The 14,401-nt window shown below is 42.1% G+C and overlaps 1 protein-coding gene across 4 annotated transcripts in view; it reads left to right on the top strand.

Moving 5' to 3' along the window:
• DPY19L3 (dpy-19 like C-mannosyltransferase 3) overlaps nucleotides 1–14,401 on the top strand; it is an 87,407-nt gene that overhangs the window by 24,670 nt on the left and 48,336 nt on the right. For all 4 annotated transcript variants that reach the window (XM_053604968.1, XM_053604969.1, XM_053604970.1 and 1 more), the window contains exons 4-8: nucleotides 2,506–2,596; nucleotides 8,407–8,528; nucleotides 8,664–8,809; nucleotides 10,342–10,465; nucleotides 11,141–11,275. In XM_053604968.1, coding sequence (XP_053460943.1) covers nucleotides 2,506–2,596; nucleotides 8,407–8,528; nucleotides 8,664–8,809; nucleotides 10,342–10,465; nucleotides 11,141–11,275 — 618 coding nt within the window. The remainder of the gene's footprint in view (nucleotides 1–2,505; nucleotides 2,597–8,406; nucleotides 8,529–8,663; nucleotides 8,810–10,341; nucleotides 10,466–11,140; nucleotides 11,276–14,401) is intronic.

Below are 14,401 nucleotides of genomic sequence, written 5' to 3'. Positions count from 1 at the left end.
TTGTCTTTCCGCTTCCTTCTCTCTGCAGACAGTGCCTTCCTGTGGAGCCTCCACAAATTGAAATCCAAAGTGCTTGTCCCTCTTGCATTCTTTCCAGGTTAACCTTTCCCCGTGACACTGTCACCGGCGTGATCCACCAGGCACAGTATAAATTGCTGTAAAACTGGAAAAGCGTTTGAATGAGTAAAGCAGATGTTCTCTTAGCATGAAGCAGATGTAACACTTGCAAGTGTCTGTCTAATAAAATATAGCATTTGGTTCTATGCAGCTGGTGCCAGATTGCCAATTAATCATGTTTGAATGTATTTTTACTAATTAGGGCCCCCTCTGTTCTCTACACATTCTGGCTATATTAAAGACAGACACAAAAGCAGTAGTCCGAGCGGTGTTCTCTCTTCTCCCCCAGTCTTGTTCTGTTAGAATCACACAGGCAGCCTTTTGTCCTTAGTGACTCTCCAGTCTGATTTGGGGATGATGTTAGAAGATTCCATTGAAGGCAACACTTAGTATTTTGAACGCTTTGAGACAGCTGGAGAAAAGGAAAGGAATGTAATTAAACTTAATGTTTTTCTTAGTTGCACAAACAAAAGCTAGTATTTGCTCATTTACCATCAATTCATAACCTGTATAGTTGTTTGAGCAGGAGTTTGACCATTGTAGGAACAAGTGATCTCAGTTTGGTTTTATATTATCAAAAGTAAGAGAGCAGTTTTTCTCAAAGATTAAAGAGGAATGGGTTAACGTAATTACCAGGAAGAGCTGCCTTTGTTGCTGTGAAAGAAATAACACAAATCTGTAGCCACTCTGAGGCCTAAAAAAGCTGTATTATTCTGTGCTGTCCTTTTTATAAAGCAAGTATGCTAATGAAATTAAATTTCAGGACCTGATGGGCCTTTTTTCTTTTTGAGACAGGGTCTTGCTGTGTTGTCAGGGTGAGAATACAGTGATGTACCTGATTATAGCTCACTGCAGCCTCCAACTCCTGGGCTCAAGTGATCTTCCTGCCTCATTGTCCCAAGTGATTGAGACTACAGGCCCATGCAACTACACCCAGCTAGTTTTTTTATTTCTTACTGAGATGGGGTCTCACTATTGCCCAGGCTGATCTTAAACTCCTGGACTCAAGCAATGTTCCCACCACAGCCTCCCAAAGTGCTAAGGACAGGTGTGAGCCCTTAGCCAAAGTAGTGGGCCTTTCCGTCATTCTTGATTTCTCCAGGAAAAATTTGCTTTCTGTGAAAGGACATTCAATATATAAGAAAGTTTGCGGGGCGGCACCTGTGGCTCATTGGGTAGGGCACCAGCCCCATATACCAAGGGTGGCTGGTTCAAACCCGGCCTTGACCAAACTGCAAAAACAATAACAACAAAAAATAGCTGGGCATTGTGGTGGGTGCTTGTAGTCCCAGCTACTTGGGAGGCTGAGGCAAGAAAATAACCTAAGCCCAGGAGTTGAAGATTACTGTGAGCTGAGACGCTACTGCATTCTACCAAGGGTGGCAATAATGAGATTCTGTGTCTTAAAAAAAAAAAAAAGCTTGCTACCCCACCTCCAGTTTTTTTAAAAAGACCTAGTTAACAACGATGAAACATCACAGCTTGGTTGGGGAGTTAGCAATTGGATGTTTGCACACTCAGGTAATTAAGAGGATAGCTTTTCAATGCTTTATTGAATTGATTTATAATACTTTTTTAATGAATAGAAGTATTTAAAGAAATATTTGGAGCTAAAAAGAAAATATGTAAGATAGCTCCATAGCTTTCTTTTCTAAGTAAGAAGGCTGGATAAATGGTGCCTACCTGACAGTGTACTCCAATTCTTCCTAATGGAAGGTGAACATTATTTACCAAGAGGGAATGGGGAGGAAGGGGCACAGATTAGCATTGTTGTAAAGTATGTCAAGAAAAAACCCACTGTGTTTTATGTTAATGATTTAAATTTACAAAAAAGCATTTTGCAACCAAATTGACTAATAGCTATTACTTTATATCTTCAGGTTAAATGCTCCTCTAAAAGCAGTTTAAATACCTCATGTATCCATTTACCTCCATGAACATCTTTCCACCAAGGTCACACTTATCAAAATAACAGTTGTATGTTAAGGTCTGCCTCAGTTGACTAAGAACACCTGATGCTTGTGGAATCTAGAGAAAGTTATTGTCTTACAGTGTTAACTTTTAGGTGGGTGTCTAATGCAATGATATTTTTCTGTTCCTGCTTTTCTGTTCTATATCTCCCTGATATTATGTGATTATGATGACATATATTTTAAAAAATTTTTTAAAGTTTAAACCTTCACAAAAGTAGACTGGTATGAGAAACCCCTTTGCATCTGTCACTCATTTTCAAAGTTATCACCCTCTGTTCTTATTTGCCAAGATTTGAGATGTTATTTTCAGAGTTTTCTTTCTCTTAAGTTGTGGTTTCTGTACATTTCTACAATGATGATACATATTCAAACAAAACTGGGTCATATATAAGCAGTAGATGTCACTTTGTTTCAGGAAGTGGAGCGGGAAATCTCATTCCGGACGGAGTGTGGACTGTATTACTCTTACTACAAGCAGATGCTGCAGGCGCCGACCCTCCTGCAAGGTAACCACACTGCTGGCTGGAAGGGGCCGCCTCTCTTCTTTTAATATCCGAGTCAAAACGCTTTGCAGGGAAGCAACTTAGACGCTCCACAGAACTGTGTAGTTTGTCCTTGTCAATGTCTAGTCATTCTATGAAAATGTTCTTGCTCGAGAAGAAGTTACGTAATACTTTATGTAACTGTCCTCTCCTTGCCTTTTAGCTCTGCTCCATCCCAAAAGTAGTTTCTCTGTGCTCCCTTGGTTTGTTGCTGACTTTCTCAGGACCATTTACGAAGCAGGCTTTGCAGGTGAAAGGGGTATTGTGTGGACACAGCAGTTATGGGGTGATGCAGCTGCCATCTCCCTGCACCTTCACTCTCCTCAGGGCTTTGGAGCCCACACTGTGTACCTTTATTCCAGCTAATGAAAGCCCCCCAAAACATGTTTTCTGCTTAATACATCCATGCTGTGCTCGAAATGGGTGCGCAGACAGAGAACTGCCCTTCCTGTGCTCCGCTTGGATTCAGCCGTGCCGTCCTGGGCAAGAGTTCTTCATACACAAGGTTGTGCACGTCTGATTCCATCACAGGAGGAGGAGACATGAAGTTTGGTTATCTTTGTTTCTGTGTCATAAAAATTAATCAGTTGGTTCTTGTGTTGATAGCCAGATTTCGCCCGTGACAAGGCTCGCTGTCCATCGGCCTATCACATAGGGTCTCAGCAGCCCTCGGCCACGCGTGTCACCTCTGTTACTCCCGTGGGGCTGCCTCAGCTTAGTTACTCCAAGGTGCCGTTGGACCAAGAAAGGCCGCTGAGTGTGTCTTCACATGGTCAATCTTTGTTACGCACAGAGTCCGTATTTACAGAATCATCTACTTGCTAAGATGTATTTATAGCACTCTGGCACTTTCATGTCCTTTATGGACATGTCGAGAGCAGTGAAGACTTTGGTCCCCGGCATGCGTGTTCCCAGCAGAATGAACAGGGTGACACTCTGCCTTCTTGTGTGACATACCAAAGTGCCCTTTTCTCTGTTGCGTGTTACTTTTTTTTTTTTTTTTTACTCTTTGTTTTGTTTGTTGGTGATTTTGCAGTTTAAAGTGGCCCCCAACCATAGTGCTCAAGTACTGTCTGGTGTTCCTGCGACGTGCCTTATAGAGAAAGTACATTGTTAGACAAGCTTCACGTGGGTGCGAGTTACCATGCTGTTGGCTGTGAGTTGAATGTTAATGAATGAACACTGTGCACGTAAGGAAGTGTCTTTAAACAGACACACACGTAGAACAAGGTTGTCTATCAATCAGGAGATGGAAGTGGGCTGTGGGGACCTAGCCTGTCTCTCCTGCTGGTTCAGTATTCCCAGGAGAGTTTCCACAGCAGCTTCACAGGTCCCTGCCGGGAATAAGGAGAACTGTCTGCACTCACTGCTGCGTAGTTCTCGAAATTATGAGTCGCCTCTCTGTGTCCTCTAAGGCGGTGGTTCTCATGGGGGTATTTGTGTGCCTTGGGCACATCTGAAGTGTCTGGAGAAGTTTTTGACTATTGTAGGGAACAGGGAGCTGCTGGAATCTAGCAGGCAGGGCCAGGATGCTGCTGAGCAGCCCACAGAGCACAGGGCAGCCCCACAGCAAAGGATTATGTGGCTGATTGGTCTTAATTTATGTCCTCAGTAATATATTCTTTTAGAACATTTCAAATACATAAAAAGGTAGAAGGGGCTTAGCACCTATAGCTCAGTGTGTAAGGCACTGGGCCACATACACTGAGGCTGGCGGGTTCCAGCCCGGCCTGGGCCTGCTAAACAACTATGACAACTACAACCAAAAAATAGCCAGGCATTGTGGAGAGTACCTATAGTCCCAGCTACTTGGGAGGCTGAGGCAAGAAAATTGCTTAAGCCCAAGAGTTTGAGGTTGCTGTGAGCTATGATGCGACAGCACTCTACCCAGGGTGACATAGTGAGACTCTGTCTCAAAAAAAAAAAAGGTAGAGGGAATCCCCTAAGGCCCCAACCCTCGGGCCACAGACCAGCACCTGGCTGGCACCAGGAGCCAGCCACATAGCAGGAGGAGCCAGCAGAGCTTTATCTGCATTGACAGCCGTCCTCACCACTCACGTCGTCACCACCTGCAGAGTGGGACTCACATGCAAGGGATCTAGGCTGCACACTTGTTAGGAAAATTTAATCTCCCCTCCCCGGCCCATGGGGAAATTATCTTCCATGAAACCGTTCCCTGGTGCCAGAGGGTTGGGAGCTGCTGATGTAGCGGGTTTTGTGTGTCCGTCAAGCAGCCAGGACCAGGCTCGTTTCCTCCCTGCTCAACCTCAAGAGTAAACGCGAGACACCGTCCTGCTACTTCTGTAAACATATCCACAGGTTTGCGCAGTGGTGGTCTCGTCTCTAGTTGTCTCGCAGATTTTTTATACAGTTTTGAGATCCAAGTAAAGCCTGTACTCTGGTGTCTCTTTTGCTGTTTGTGTCAATCTGTCATTATCTTTCTATCGTTTTCCTTGTCATTTTTTGTTGGAAACACTGACTCATTGTCTGAAGAGGTTTCCCACCTTCTGAATTATCCTGGGACATTCCCAGTTCCCTGAATTTCCTTGTGTTAATTGGTGTTGGATCTAGAGGCTTGCCTGGATTCTGGCTCCACTTTTTGGCAGGAATGCTCCCTAGAGGTGCTGCGTGCTTCCCTTCAGGGGGCACGCACGGTCTGCGCTCTCTGTGGGGCGAGACGTCCTGTCAACCATCAAGGTCCTAATTAGCCACATACCTAGTGGCTGAGAACTGCTGGTGACCATAAGCTAAACGTGTCAGGTTCATAAGCACCTATAAAATGCTGGTACTCCAATTCTATCATTTTTCCTATCATCGTTGGAATTTACGTCTAAAGAAAAGCATTTTCTCCTCGCCTATTTGAGAGTCCAGTTCGCAGAGGAAAGGTGGGAGCAGTGCGTGGTCTTTCCCTTTGTCATTTTCAGAATGAGTTGTCTTCCCAGCATCTGCTTAAGATTTTGCTTTTTAAGTGTCATCATAAACATGCGGATTTTTAACGTATTTGACATGCTTCAACCCTTTCCATTTTTCTTCCTGGAATCAAATTGACCAGGTTGACTGCTGTGTTTCTGACGTGACTCTGATGGTCTTTGAAAACTCACTTGCTGGGCGGCACCTGTGGCTCAGTGAGTAGGGCACCGGCCCCATATACCGAGGGTGGCAGGTTCAAACCCGGCCCCGGCCAAACTGCAACAACAACAACAAAAAAAAAAATAGCTGGGCATTGTGTCGGGCGCCTGTAGTCCCAGCTACTCGGGAGGCTGGACAGGAGAATCGCCTAAGCCCAGAAGTTGGAGGTTGCTGTGAGCTGTGACACCATGGCACTCTACTGAGGGCAATAAAGTGAAACTCTGTCTCTACAAAAAAAAAAAAAAAGAAAGAAAACTCACTTGCTTTAGGGCATGATAAGATATTTCAGTCCCGTTTTGTATACTGAGGGTACAAAAAATGTGTACACATTTTAAGAGCTGTTATCTGTGTATTACTTTCCAAGTTGAATTGAAGTACAGTTACAGGTTGGGTGTACCCAGACACACCACGTGCATCCACGTGACCTGTACTTCATATCCTCTTAGGAACCGTCTCTTTACTTCCAACAAGAGCTCTTAAAGTGTTTCATTCCCCTAACCTGGGATCAGCCATTTCTCAAAGAAGCTCTAGTTCTTTTTAGTAGCAATTTAAAGACCACAGTTTGGGTATGAGGGACACTTACTGCTACGAGATTGATCATTGTTTGCAGGCCTGTTAATAGTGAGCAGAGTTAGGAAATGTGAATCTTTTTTCCTAAAAAAAAATGAAGATTGCTATTTTCAATTCAAAGTTAAGATAACAGGGTTCTTACTTTTTGGTTTTATATATGTATCTCTTTTCTTCTAATGTAGAAAACTTGGGTTCCAGGTAACATTAAAGTTACCACCACTTGTTTTATGCCACTGTAATGATCCTTCCAGAGTAATAATACCTGCTGCTACCAGGATGGCCCCTGAGAGCAGCCACAGGTCTGTGCAATTCTTTCCCTCACTGGGCTCTAACTGGCCAGGGATGTGCAGACACAGCCTCTTGTTTTCAGATCACTTGGAATTGGAGTTCCCTTTATTGTGACCAAGTCACCGACTCAATAGGTCTCTTCAATATGTCTTGCTTTTGGTTTTTAGGGGTTGGACTATAAAAATTTTTACTTATCTGTTTTATGCATAAAAACAAGTTTACATAGTTCCTAAGTGAAAACTAAAAGAGGGAGCATTCCAAGAAGTCCACTTTCATCCTTGCCCCTCTTTGTGTGTGTGTGTGTGTGTGTGTGTGTGTGTGTGATAGAGTCTCGCTATGTCGCCCTTGGTAGAGTGCTGTGCTGTCACAGCTCACAGCAACCTCAAACTCTTGGACTTAAGCGATTCTGTTGCCTCAGCCTCCCAAGCATCTGGAACTATAGGTGCCTGCCACAATGGCCAGCTATTTTTTGGTTGTAGTTGTCACTGTCATTTTTTGCAGGCCCAGGCTGGGTTCAAATCTGCCAGCCTTGGTGTATGTGGCTGGCACCCTAGCCACCAAGCTACAGGCACCAAGCCTTCTCTTTTTTTTTTGAAACAAATTCTCAGTCTGTCACCCTGGGTAAAATTCTTTTCCATAGGGCTGATAGCATTTTTATCCCTGACTGCCATGTATGAGAATCTTCTTCCTTATAACCTTATCCAATAGAGTATGTTCTAATACTTCTTGATTTTTATCAAGCCGATAGGTTGAGAAATGGTATCTTGGGGTAGTTTTGATTTGTGCTTCTTTTTATAGAACCGAGGTTGAAGGTCTTTGCCATGAGTCGGACTGTATGTGTGTTTCCCTCTGTGAACTGTCTGCTTGTGCCTCAGATGAATCAGTCATCTTGGTCACAGTAACAGACAACCTCTGCAGGCAGTGGATGGCCCAGCCATAGGTGTATTTCTCATTCTCATTCTGAGTCTGCTGGGACGTGGCAGCGACTCTGCTCTGCCTGCACCTGCTCTTGTTTCTCCTGTTTGGAACATGCCAGGGTGATGCCAAGGGAAAGGGTGAGGGCTGGTGGCAACCCCTGGTCTCTTAAAGCCTCTTCTCAGACGTGGTATGTGGCAGGTCCACTGGCAGGCAGACCACCCGGTCACAACAAGTCAGATGGCCAGACCCAGACTGGGGAGCAAGGAAGGCTGCTATCCCAGAGAGCAGGGGTCCTCAAACTTTTTAAACGGGGCCAGTTCACTGTCCCTCAGACCGTTGGAGGGCTGGACTATAGTTAAAAAAAAAAAACTATAAAAAAATTCCTATGCACACTGCACATATCTTATTTTGAAGTAAAAAAAACAAAATGAGAACAAATACAATCACACCACCGCATGTGGCCCGTGGGCCGCAGTTTGAGGACCCCTGCCAGAGAGGATCCACAGTAACATTTCAGAATGCCCTTCTGGAGGACATGCTGCAGGTCACGCGGCAGGAGGGCAAGGCTGCGAGCTGTAAAATGCCCTTCCCCAGTCTCCTACAGAAGAAATGTGGTGTGTTTGTTTTTTTTTCATTGCAGTCACAGAAGTTTTAATTTACCTATGTTTGTGTGAACATTTAAATAATGTCCATCTAAAATGTAGCACGCTCTTTGAGGGCAAGACTGTGTTTTTTGCTTACTGTTATATCCCCCCAGTGACTTCCACAGTCTCTGGCACATACTAAGAATGTATGAATAGTTTTGAATGAATGAATAATTATATAAGTGTAATTATTTTCTTCCTGATTTTTTCAAATATCAATCTTAGGTTTTCATGGCTTGATATATGATAATAAAACTGAATCTATGAGGACAATTAACCTCCTTCAACGAATGAATATTTACCAAGAGGTTTTTCTCAGTATTTTGTATAGAGCTCTGCCCATACAGGTATGTTGTGTTCTGGGACAGTGAATTGTTAACGTCAGATGAAAGTCGAAATTTGCCATTTTCAGCTGAGTTTTTTAAATGACAGGGAAGAGGGTTAGGCTTCTCTCACAAGCATGTTTATTGTTCCCTTTACAGAAATATTTAGAGCCAGTCTATTTTTATATTTACACCCTGTTTGGACTCCAGGCCATCTATGTTGCAGCTCTTTATATAACCAGCTGGCTCCTAAGTGGCACATGGCTGTCAGGACTCTTAGCGGCCTTGTGGTATGTCACAAACAGGTGAGTAGAAATCAGTGTGCCTCTTCGTCCCAAAATGAGAGTAAAAACGAGGTCACTTCATTTCTGATTCAAGGGAGCTCCTTCTGCCACGTTTGTGTAGGAGGTAGGAGTGTTTTCTGTTTGGCTTATCTAGTAGTGTGTAAATTTCTCTTTATCTAGTAAGGCAGAAAGTGCTACTGTTCCAGCTGACGAACAGGGCACCAAACTGCAAGTCAAGAGTATCATTCATAATCACCCCAATTCCTCTACCTGTTTGCTGGGTGATCAGTATTTCTCCAGCCACACAGTTCCCCTCTGAAAGAATATTAATGATACTTTCACTGTCCATCTAAATAGGATTGTGTGCAGCTCTCAATTAGCAAAGCATAAAGCTGCACAAATGCAAGAAAATTCTGACACTGCTTAATTAATGTCGATTATTAATTGATAAGCACTGGAACCTTATGAAATAGCATTAAAAAACATTCAAGATAATACTGCATTATTGCCTAACCTACAGTAGCAATACCTGTATTCAGTAGAAATCATAAAACTTGAACGAGTTCTAGTACAAGGGTGCTTTTGTAAGCCTGAGCAAATGACTTTCATTATAACACTGTTGGATGCTTAACTGTATGCCAAATTCTTCACAAAATGCTTTTATGTTCTTCTAACAACCCATTATCCCCATTATAGAGATGAGTAAATTGATCCTTAAAGGTTGTTTTGTATGTGCGTACACACGTGTGTCAGGGGGTGTGCATTTTATGGGTATCATCCATTAAATGGCTACAGTGTGCAGAGATGGTTCTTCATGTTGAGTGTACAAAGATGAAGAATCGTCATCATACTTGCCCTGTAGTCCACATTCTAGAGGGCAGGAAGCCTTTAAAAATTATTGCCAAAGGGGCCAGGGCACGGTGGCTCATCCCTGTAATCCCAGTACTCTGGGAGGCCAAGGTAGGGGGATTGTTTGAGCTCCAGAATTCAAGACCAGCCTGAATGAGGCCCCATCTCCACTAAAAATAGAAAAACTAGCTGGGTGTGGTGGCAAGTGCGTGTAGTCCCAGCTACTTGGGAGGCTGAGGCAGGAGGATCACTTGAGCCCAAGAGTTTGAGGTTTCTGCGAGCTACGATGACACGGCTTTCTTCGGGGGTGACAAAGTGAGACTGTGTCTCAACAACATAACAAAAAAAATTACTGCCAAAGACAAACTAAGACTAAGTATAAAAGACTAAAGAAAAACAGAGAAGGCATAACATTGCCTATTGACACTAATCATGTTAGAAGCCAAGGTCAGAGGTGCTCTGGCATGATGCATTCACGGGCTGAGGAGTCCCGCTGACCTGGGCTAAGGGCATGGCCTGCACTGAGCGCTTACAGCTTCTCAGCTGGCTCGAGTGTGATGACGATGACAAGGAGAATGATTGAGAACAGTGAACAGGATCTAAGTGTCCTTACCATTAATGTAATACGTCTTTCCTTTAGCACATCTCTGGGGAAATTATTGTAAAAATTGTCATTTTGGCCATTGATGTTTTCTTTGATGCAGAATAGACACCACCAGAGTGGAGTTTACCATCCCCCTGAGGGAGAACTGGGCTCTGCCGTTCTTTGCCATTCAGATAGCCGCCATCACGTATTTCTTGAGACCAAATTTACAGCCTCTTTCTGAAGTAAGTTCTTATAAAAGTTTATATGTTTTAATTCCCCAGTTTTATATAAGAAGCTTCAAAAAATAGGATGTGCATAGTGTCCAGAGGCATGTGAATAGTTCTTATTCTATGACCAATTTTTTAAACTTGAGTTAAATTTCTTTTTTTTTTATTGCTGGGGATTCATTGAGGGTACAATAAGCCAGGTTACACTGATTGCAATTGTTAGGTAAAGTCCCTCTTGCAATCATGTCTTGCCCCCATAAAGTATGACACACACCAAGGCCCCACCCTCTTCCCTAAATTAAATTTCTTTATCTGAGCTTTTTTTACTTACCAAAGAAAATGTTTTTACTTTTGTCCTGTACATAATCTTCCCTTAAATAGTTGGAGCAAACCCACACATAGTTTCTGAGGAACTGTCAGGATTTTTAAGCCGTTGCTCTTGAGATGTGATTTGGTGCGTTATTGCCTCTCTAATAGCGTGGAATACACAACCCATATGTGAATATTTATATGCAGAGTGTTACTTCATGTTATTTGGAGCTTAAATCACAAATGCAAGGGTTTTCAGAGCAGCAGTTTATGGTTTTTCTATTTGGTTTATAGAGATATTGGCTGCTCTTGATAAAACTTGTCTGCAAGGTTTTTTATTACTAGAGACATGTAAATTATACAAAGGTTTTCTTTTTACAGAGGCTGACACTTCTTGCCATTTTCGCATCAACTTTTCTCTTTAGTCTAACATGGCAATTTAATCAATTTATGATGCTGATGCAAGCATTAGTGCTGTTCACACTGGACTCCCTGGACATGCTGCCAGCAGTGAAGGTAAGCTTTGCTTTATTTTCTCATTTTATGTTTCCATTGTTTAGTATTTTGTATCATAGAATGAGGAGAAAATACGCAGGTACTTCATGATAAAACTGAAACTCCTTCTTAGAGCTCAGTATGCCATGGTCGTTTGAAACGGAGGAATCATGCAGCCTGGTTTGACTGTCTTAACTTTTATTCTGCTTTAAAGTTAAAAAACGGATTTATTTGGGGCATACATGCCTAGGTCAATTGTTATTTATAGAGATAACTTAAAATTTTAAATATAAGATAGCTCTTTTTAAATTTCTTCCTATATATTGCCTTATGTTCAAAGAACTCAATAGGTATATAGCAACTTTTCTGTAGTACGTTATAAATTTTTCATAGTAACATTTAACCAGTGTGGGATATGAATTCCTATGCCTGGCCAAAGATCACATGTGAAATAAAAAAACGCATTATCTGTCTCTCAGTGTCTGCTGCTGTCATTAAATCACATGGCTTTTTCACATGCAGAAATCTATTTTATTGTGTACATTTTTAGAATTGCTCATAGTTACACTGTCAGTGAAGACCATATGACAGGCAGTAATGAGGTCCCTCTTCCCAGACAGGGTGCTGTCAGAAGAGACCTTTAGGGAACCTGAACTTTTCACCTGCACGCAGTAGGAAGTATGTCCCACCACCCCAGCCACCAAACGTCCGTGGGCACTGTAGACTTTCATCTCTATCTGGAAATAATGAGACAGCATTCTTATGTCCTCACTAGCATAGGGTTGGCATGGTGCTACGGTTTGAATGTTTGTGGCTCCCCAGAATTCATATGTTGAAATCCCAATGCCAAAGTGATTGTATTGGGAGGTGGGGCCTTTTAGGAGGTGATTATAAAATAGGCACGGGGCACCTTTTTCACCCTGTGAGGCCACAGTGAGAAGGTGCCATCGTGAAACCAGCTAATAAGGCCTCACCAGACACCAAGTCTGCTACTTCTTTACCTTGGACTGCTCAGCCTCCAGAACTGTGAGAAATAAATTTTTTTCTAAGCTATCCGGTTATAGTATTTTAGTGTAGCAGTCTGAACAGACTAAGGCATGAGGTGTGGGAGGAGGCCTGCTGACACGGATTGAAGTAAGATCCTGTGATATGATAGGGTACAGCTGAAACTCACTTCCTGCACTGAGAATCAGAAAGGTCTGTCCTGAGTGGAAAGAGACACTCAACAGGTCCCAGCACTGAGACACACAGCTAGGGATCACTAATGAGGAATTTATAGCCTCCAGCCATCAAAAAAGCTGCTTCAAGCAAATGAAAATGCAAGCTCTAAGCAGGAAGAGAGGATATAAAGAACCAAATGGAAATTTTAGAATTGAAAAATTTCAAAAACCAAAATTAAAAACTCAGGGTATGGGCTCAACAACAGTGTAAAATGGTCACAGGAAAGAATCAGTGAACTTAAAAATAGAACAATTTAGAAATTACCTCATCTGAACAATGGAACAGTTAGAATGAAAAAAAGAGAATGAACAGAGCTTCAGGACCTGTGTGGGGCTATAACAAAAAGCCTAAAGTTCATGTAATCAGAATCCCAACAGGATAGTAGAAAAGAGTATGCGGATGAAAAAAAGTATTCGAGGAATGCTGTTGGAAGAAATGACTGAAATTTTCTCAAATTTGGCAAAAGATAGAAACCTACAGAATTAAGAAGCTAAGCTGACATCAAACAGGATGAACCAGATAGCACCTCACCAGGACACATATAATCAAACTTATGGAGACTAACATTAAAGAAAAAATCTTGAAAGCATTCAGTGAAAAAGGATACTTCACCTATAAGGGAAAACCAGTTTACATGTCAGTAAGTTTCTCATCAAAAACCATGGAGGCTGGAAGGAAATTCCACAATATTTTTCAGATGCTGAGGGAAAAAACAAAGAAAGAACTATAAACTCAGAATCTTATACCCAGTGAAAATATCTTTCGGTAATGAAAGAGAAATTGTTTCTACGCCTTTGAGGTAAGATCAAGCATAGGAATGAAAGGGAAATCAGAACATTCTCCATGAAGGAAAACTAGTAGGATTTGTTGCCAACTGACCTACCTAAAAGAGTGGCCAACGGGGCCCAGCGCCTACAGCTCAGCAGCTAGGGTGACAGCCACATGCACCTGAATTGGCAGGTTCAAATCCAGCCCGGGCCTGCCAAACAACAACGGCTGCAACCAAAAAATAGCCGAGCATTGTGGTGGGCACCTGTAGTCCCAGCTACTTGGGAGGCTGAGACAAGAGAATCACTTAAGCCCAGCAGTTTGAGGTTGCTGTGAGCTGTGATGCCACAGCACTGTACCCAGGGCAAAAGTTTGAAACTCTGTCTCAAAGAAAAAGAATGGCTAAAGGAAGTTCTTGAAACAGGAAGGAAGTAATACCAGAAGGAACTTAACAACATCGGGAAGAAAGAAAAGGCCCGAAAAGGGTAAAAGTATGAATAAGTAAAATAGACTTTTCTTCTCCTTTTGAGTTTCTACGTTATGTTCCATGGCTGAAGCAAAAACTTAAATATTGTGTTATTCACTGTAATATTGCGATTCTCTGTGGAAGAAATATTTTAAGGCATTGTATTATAAATGGTAAAGGTGAAGAGACTTAAGTGGAGATGAAGTTTCTACACTTCACCCAAACTGCTAAAATGTCCACACTACTAACCTGTAATAAGCTATGAATGAATGCATCCTTTACTATCAAGAACATACACAGAAGAAGTCTATATAAAAATATACACTAAAAAACACTACAGGTAAATTAAAATGGAATTCTAAAAATGTCCAAGTAGCCCACAGGAAGACAGGAAAAAGAAAACAAATGAGAAACAGCAAACAAAAACCAAAGACTAAAACAGCACATTTAAGACTTAGTATAGCAATAATTACATTAAAGGTAAATGATCTAAATACAGTAATTAAGAGATAGAGATGGAAAAGAGGATTTAAAAAGCATGACCTAACTGTTGTCTACAGGAAACTCATTTCAAACACAACAGTGTCGGTAGATTGAAAGTAAAAGGATGAAAAGGTTCATCCTGCAAAAATCAGACAAAGGCATCGCCATACTAATATCAGATGGAGCAGAGTTCATCATGCAACACTCAG

Source organism: Nycticebus coucang, chromosome 10 (assembly GCF_027406575.1).
Source record: "Nycticebus coucang isolate mNycCou1 chromosome 10, mNycCou1.pri, whole genome shotgun sequence".
Lineage (NCBI taxonomy): Eukaryota > Metazoa > Chordata > Mammalia > Primates > Lorisidae > Nycticebus > Nycticebus coucang.
Note: the sequence above shows the minus strand (reverse complement) of the source record. Positions and strands in the feature narration are given on the sequence as shown.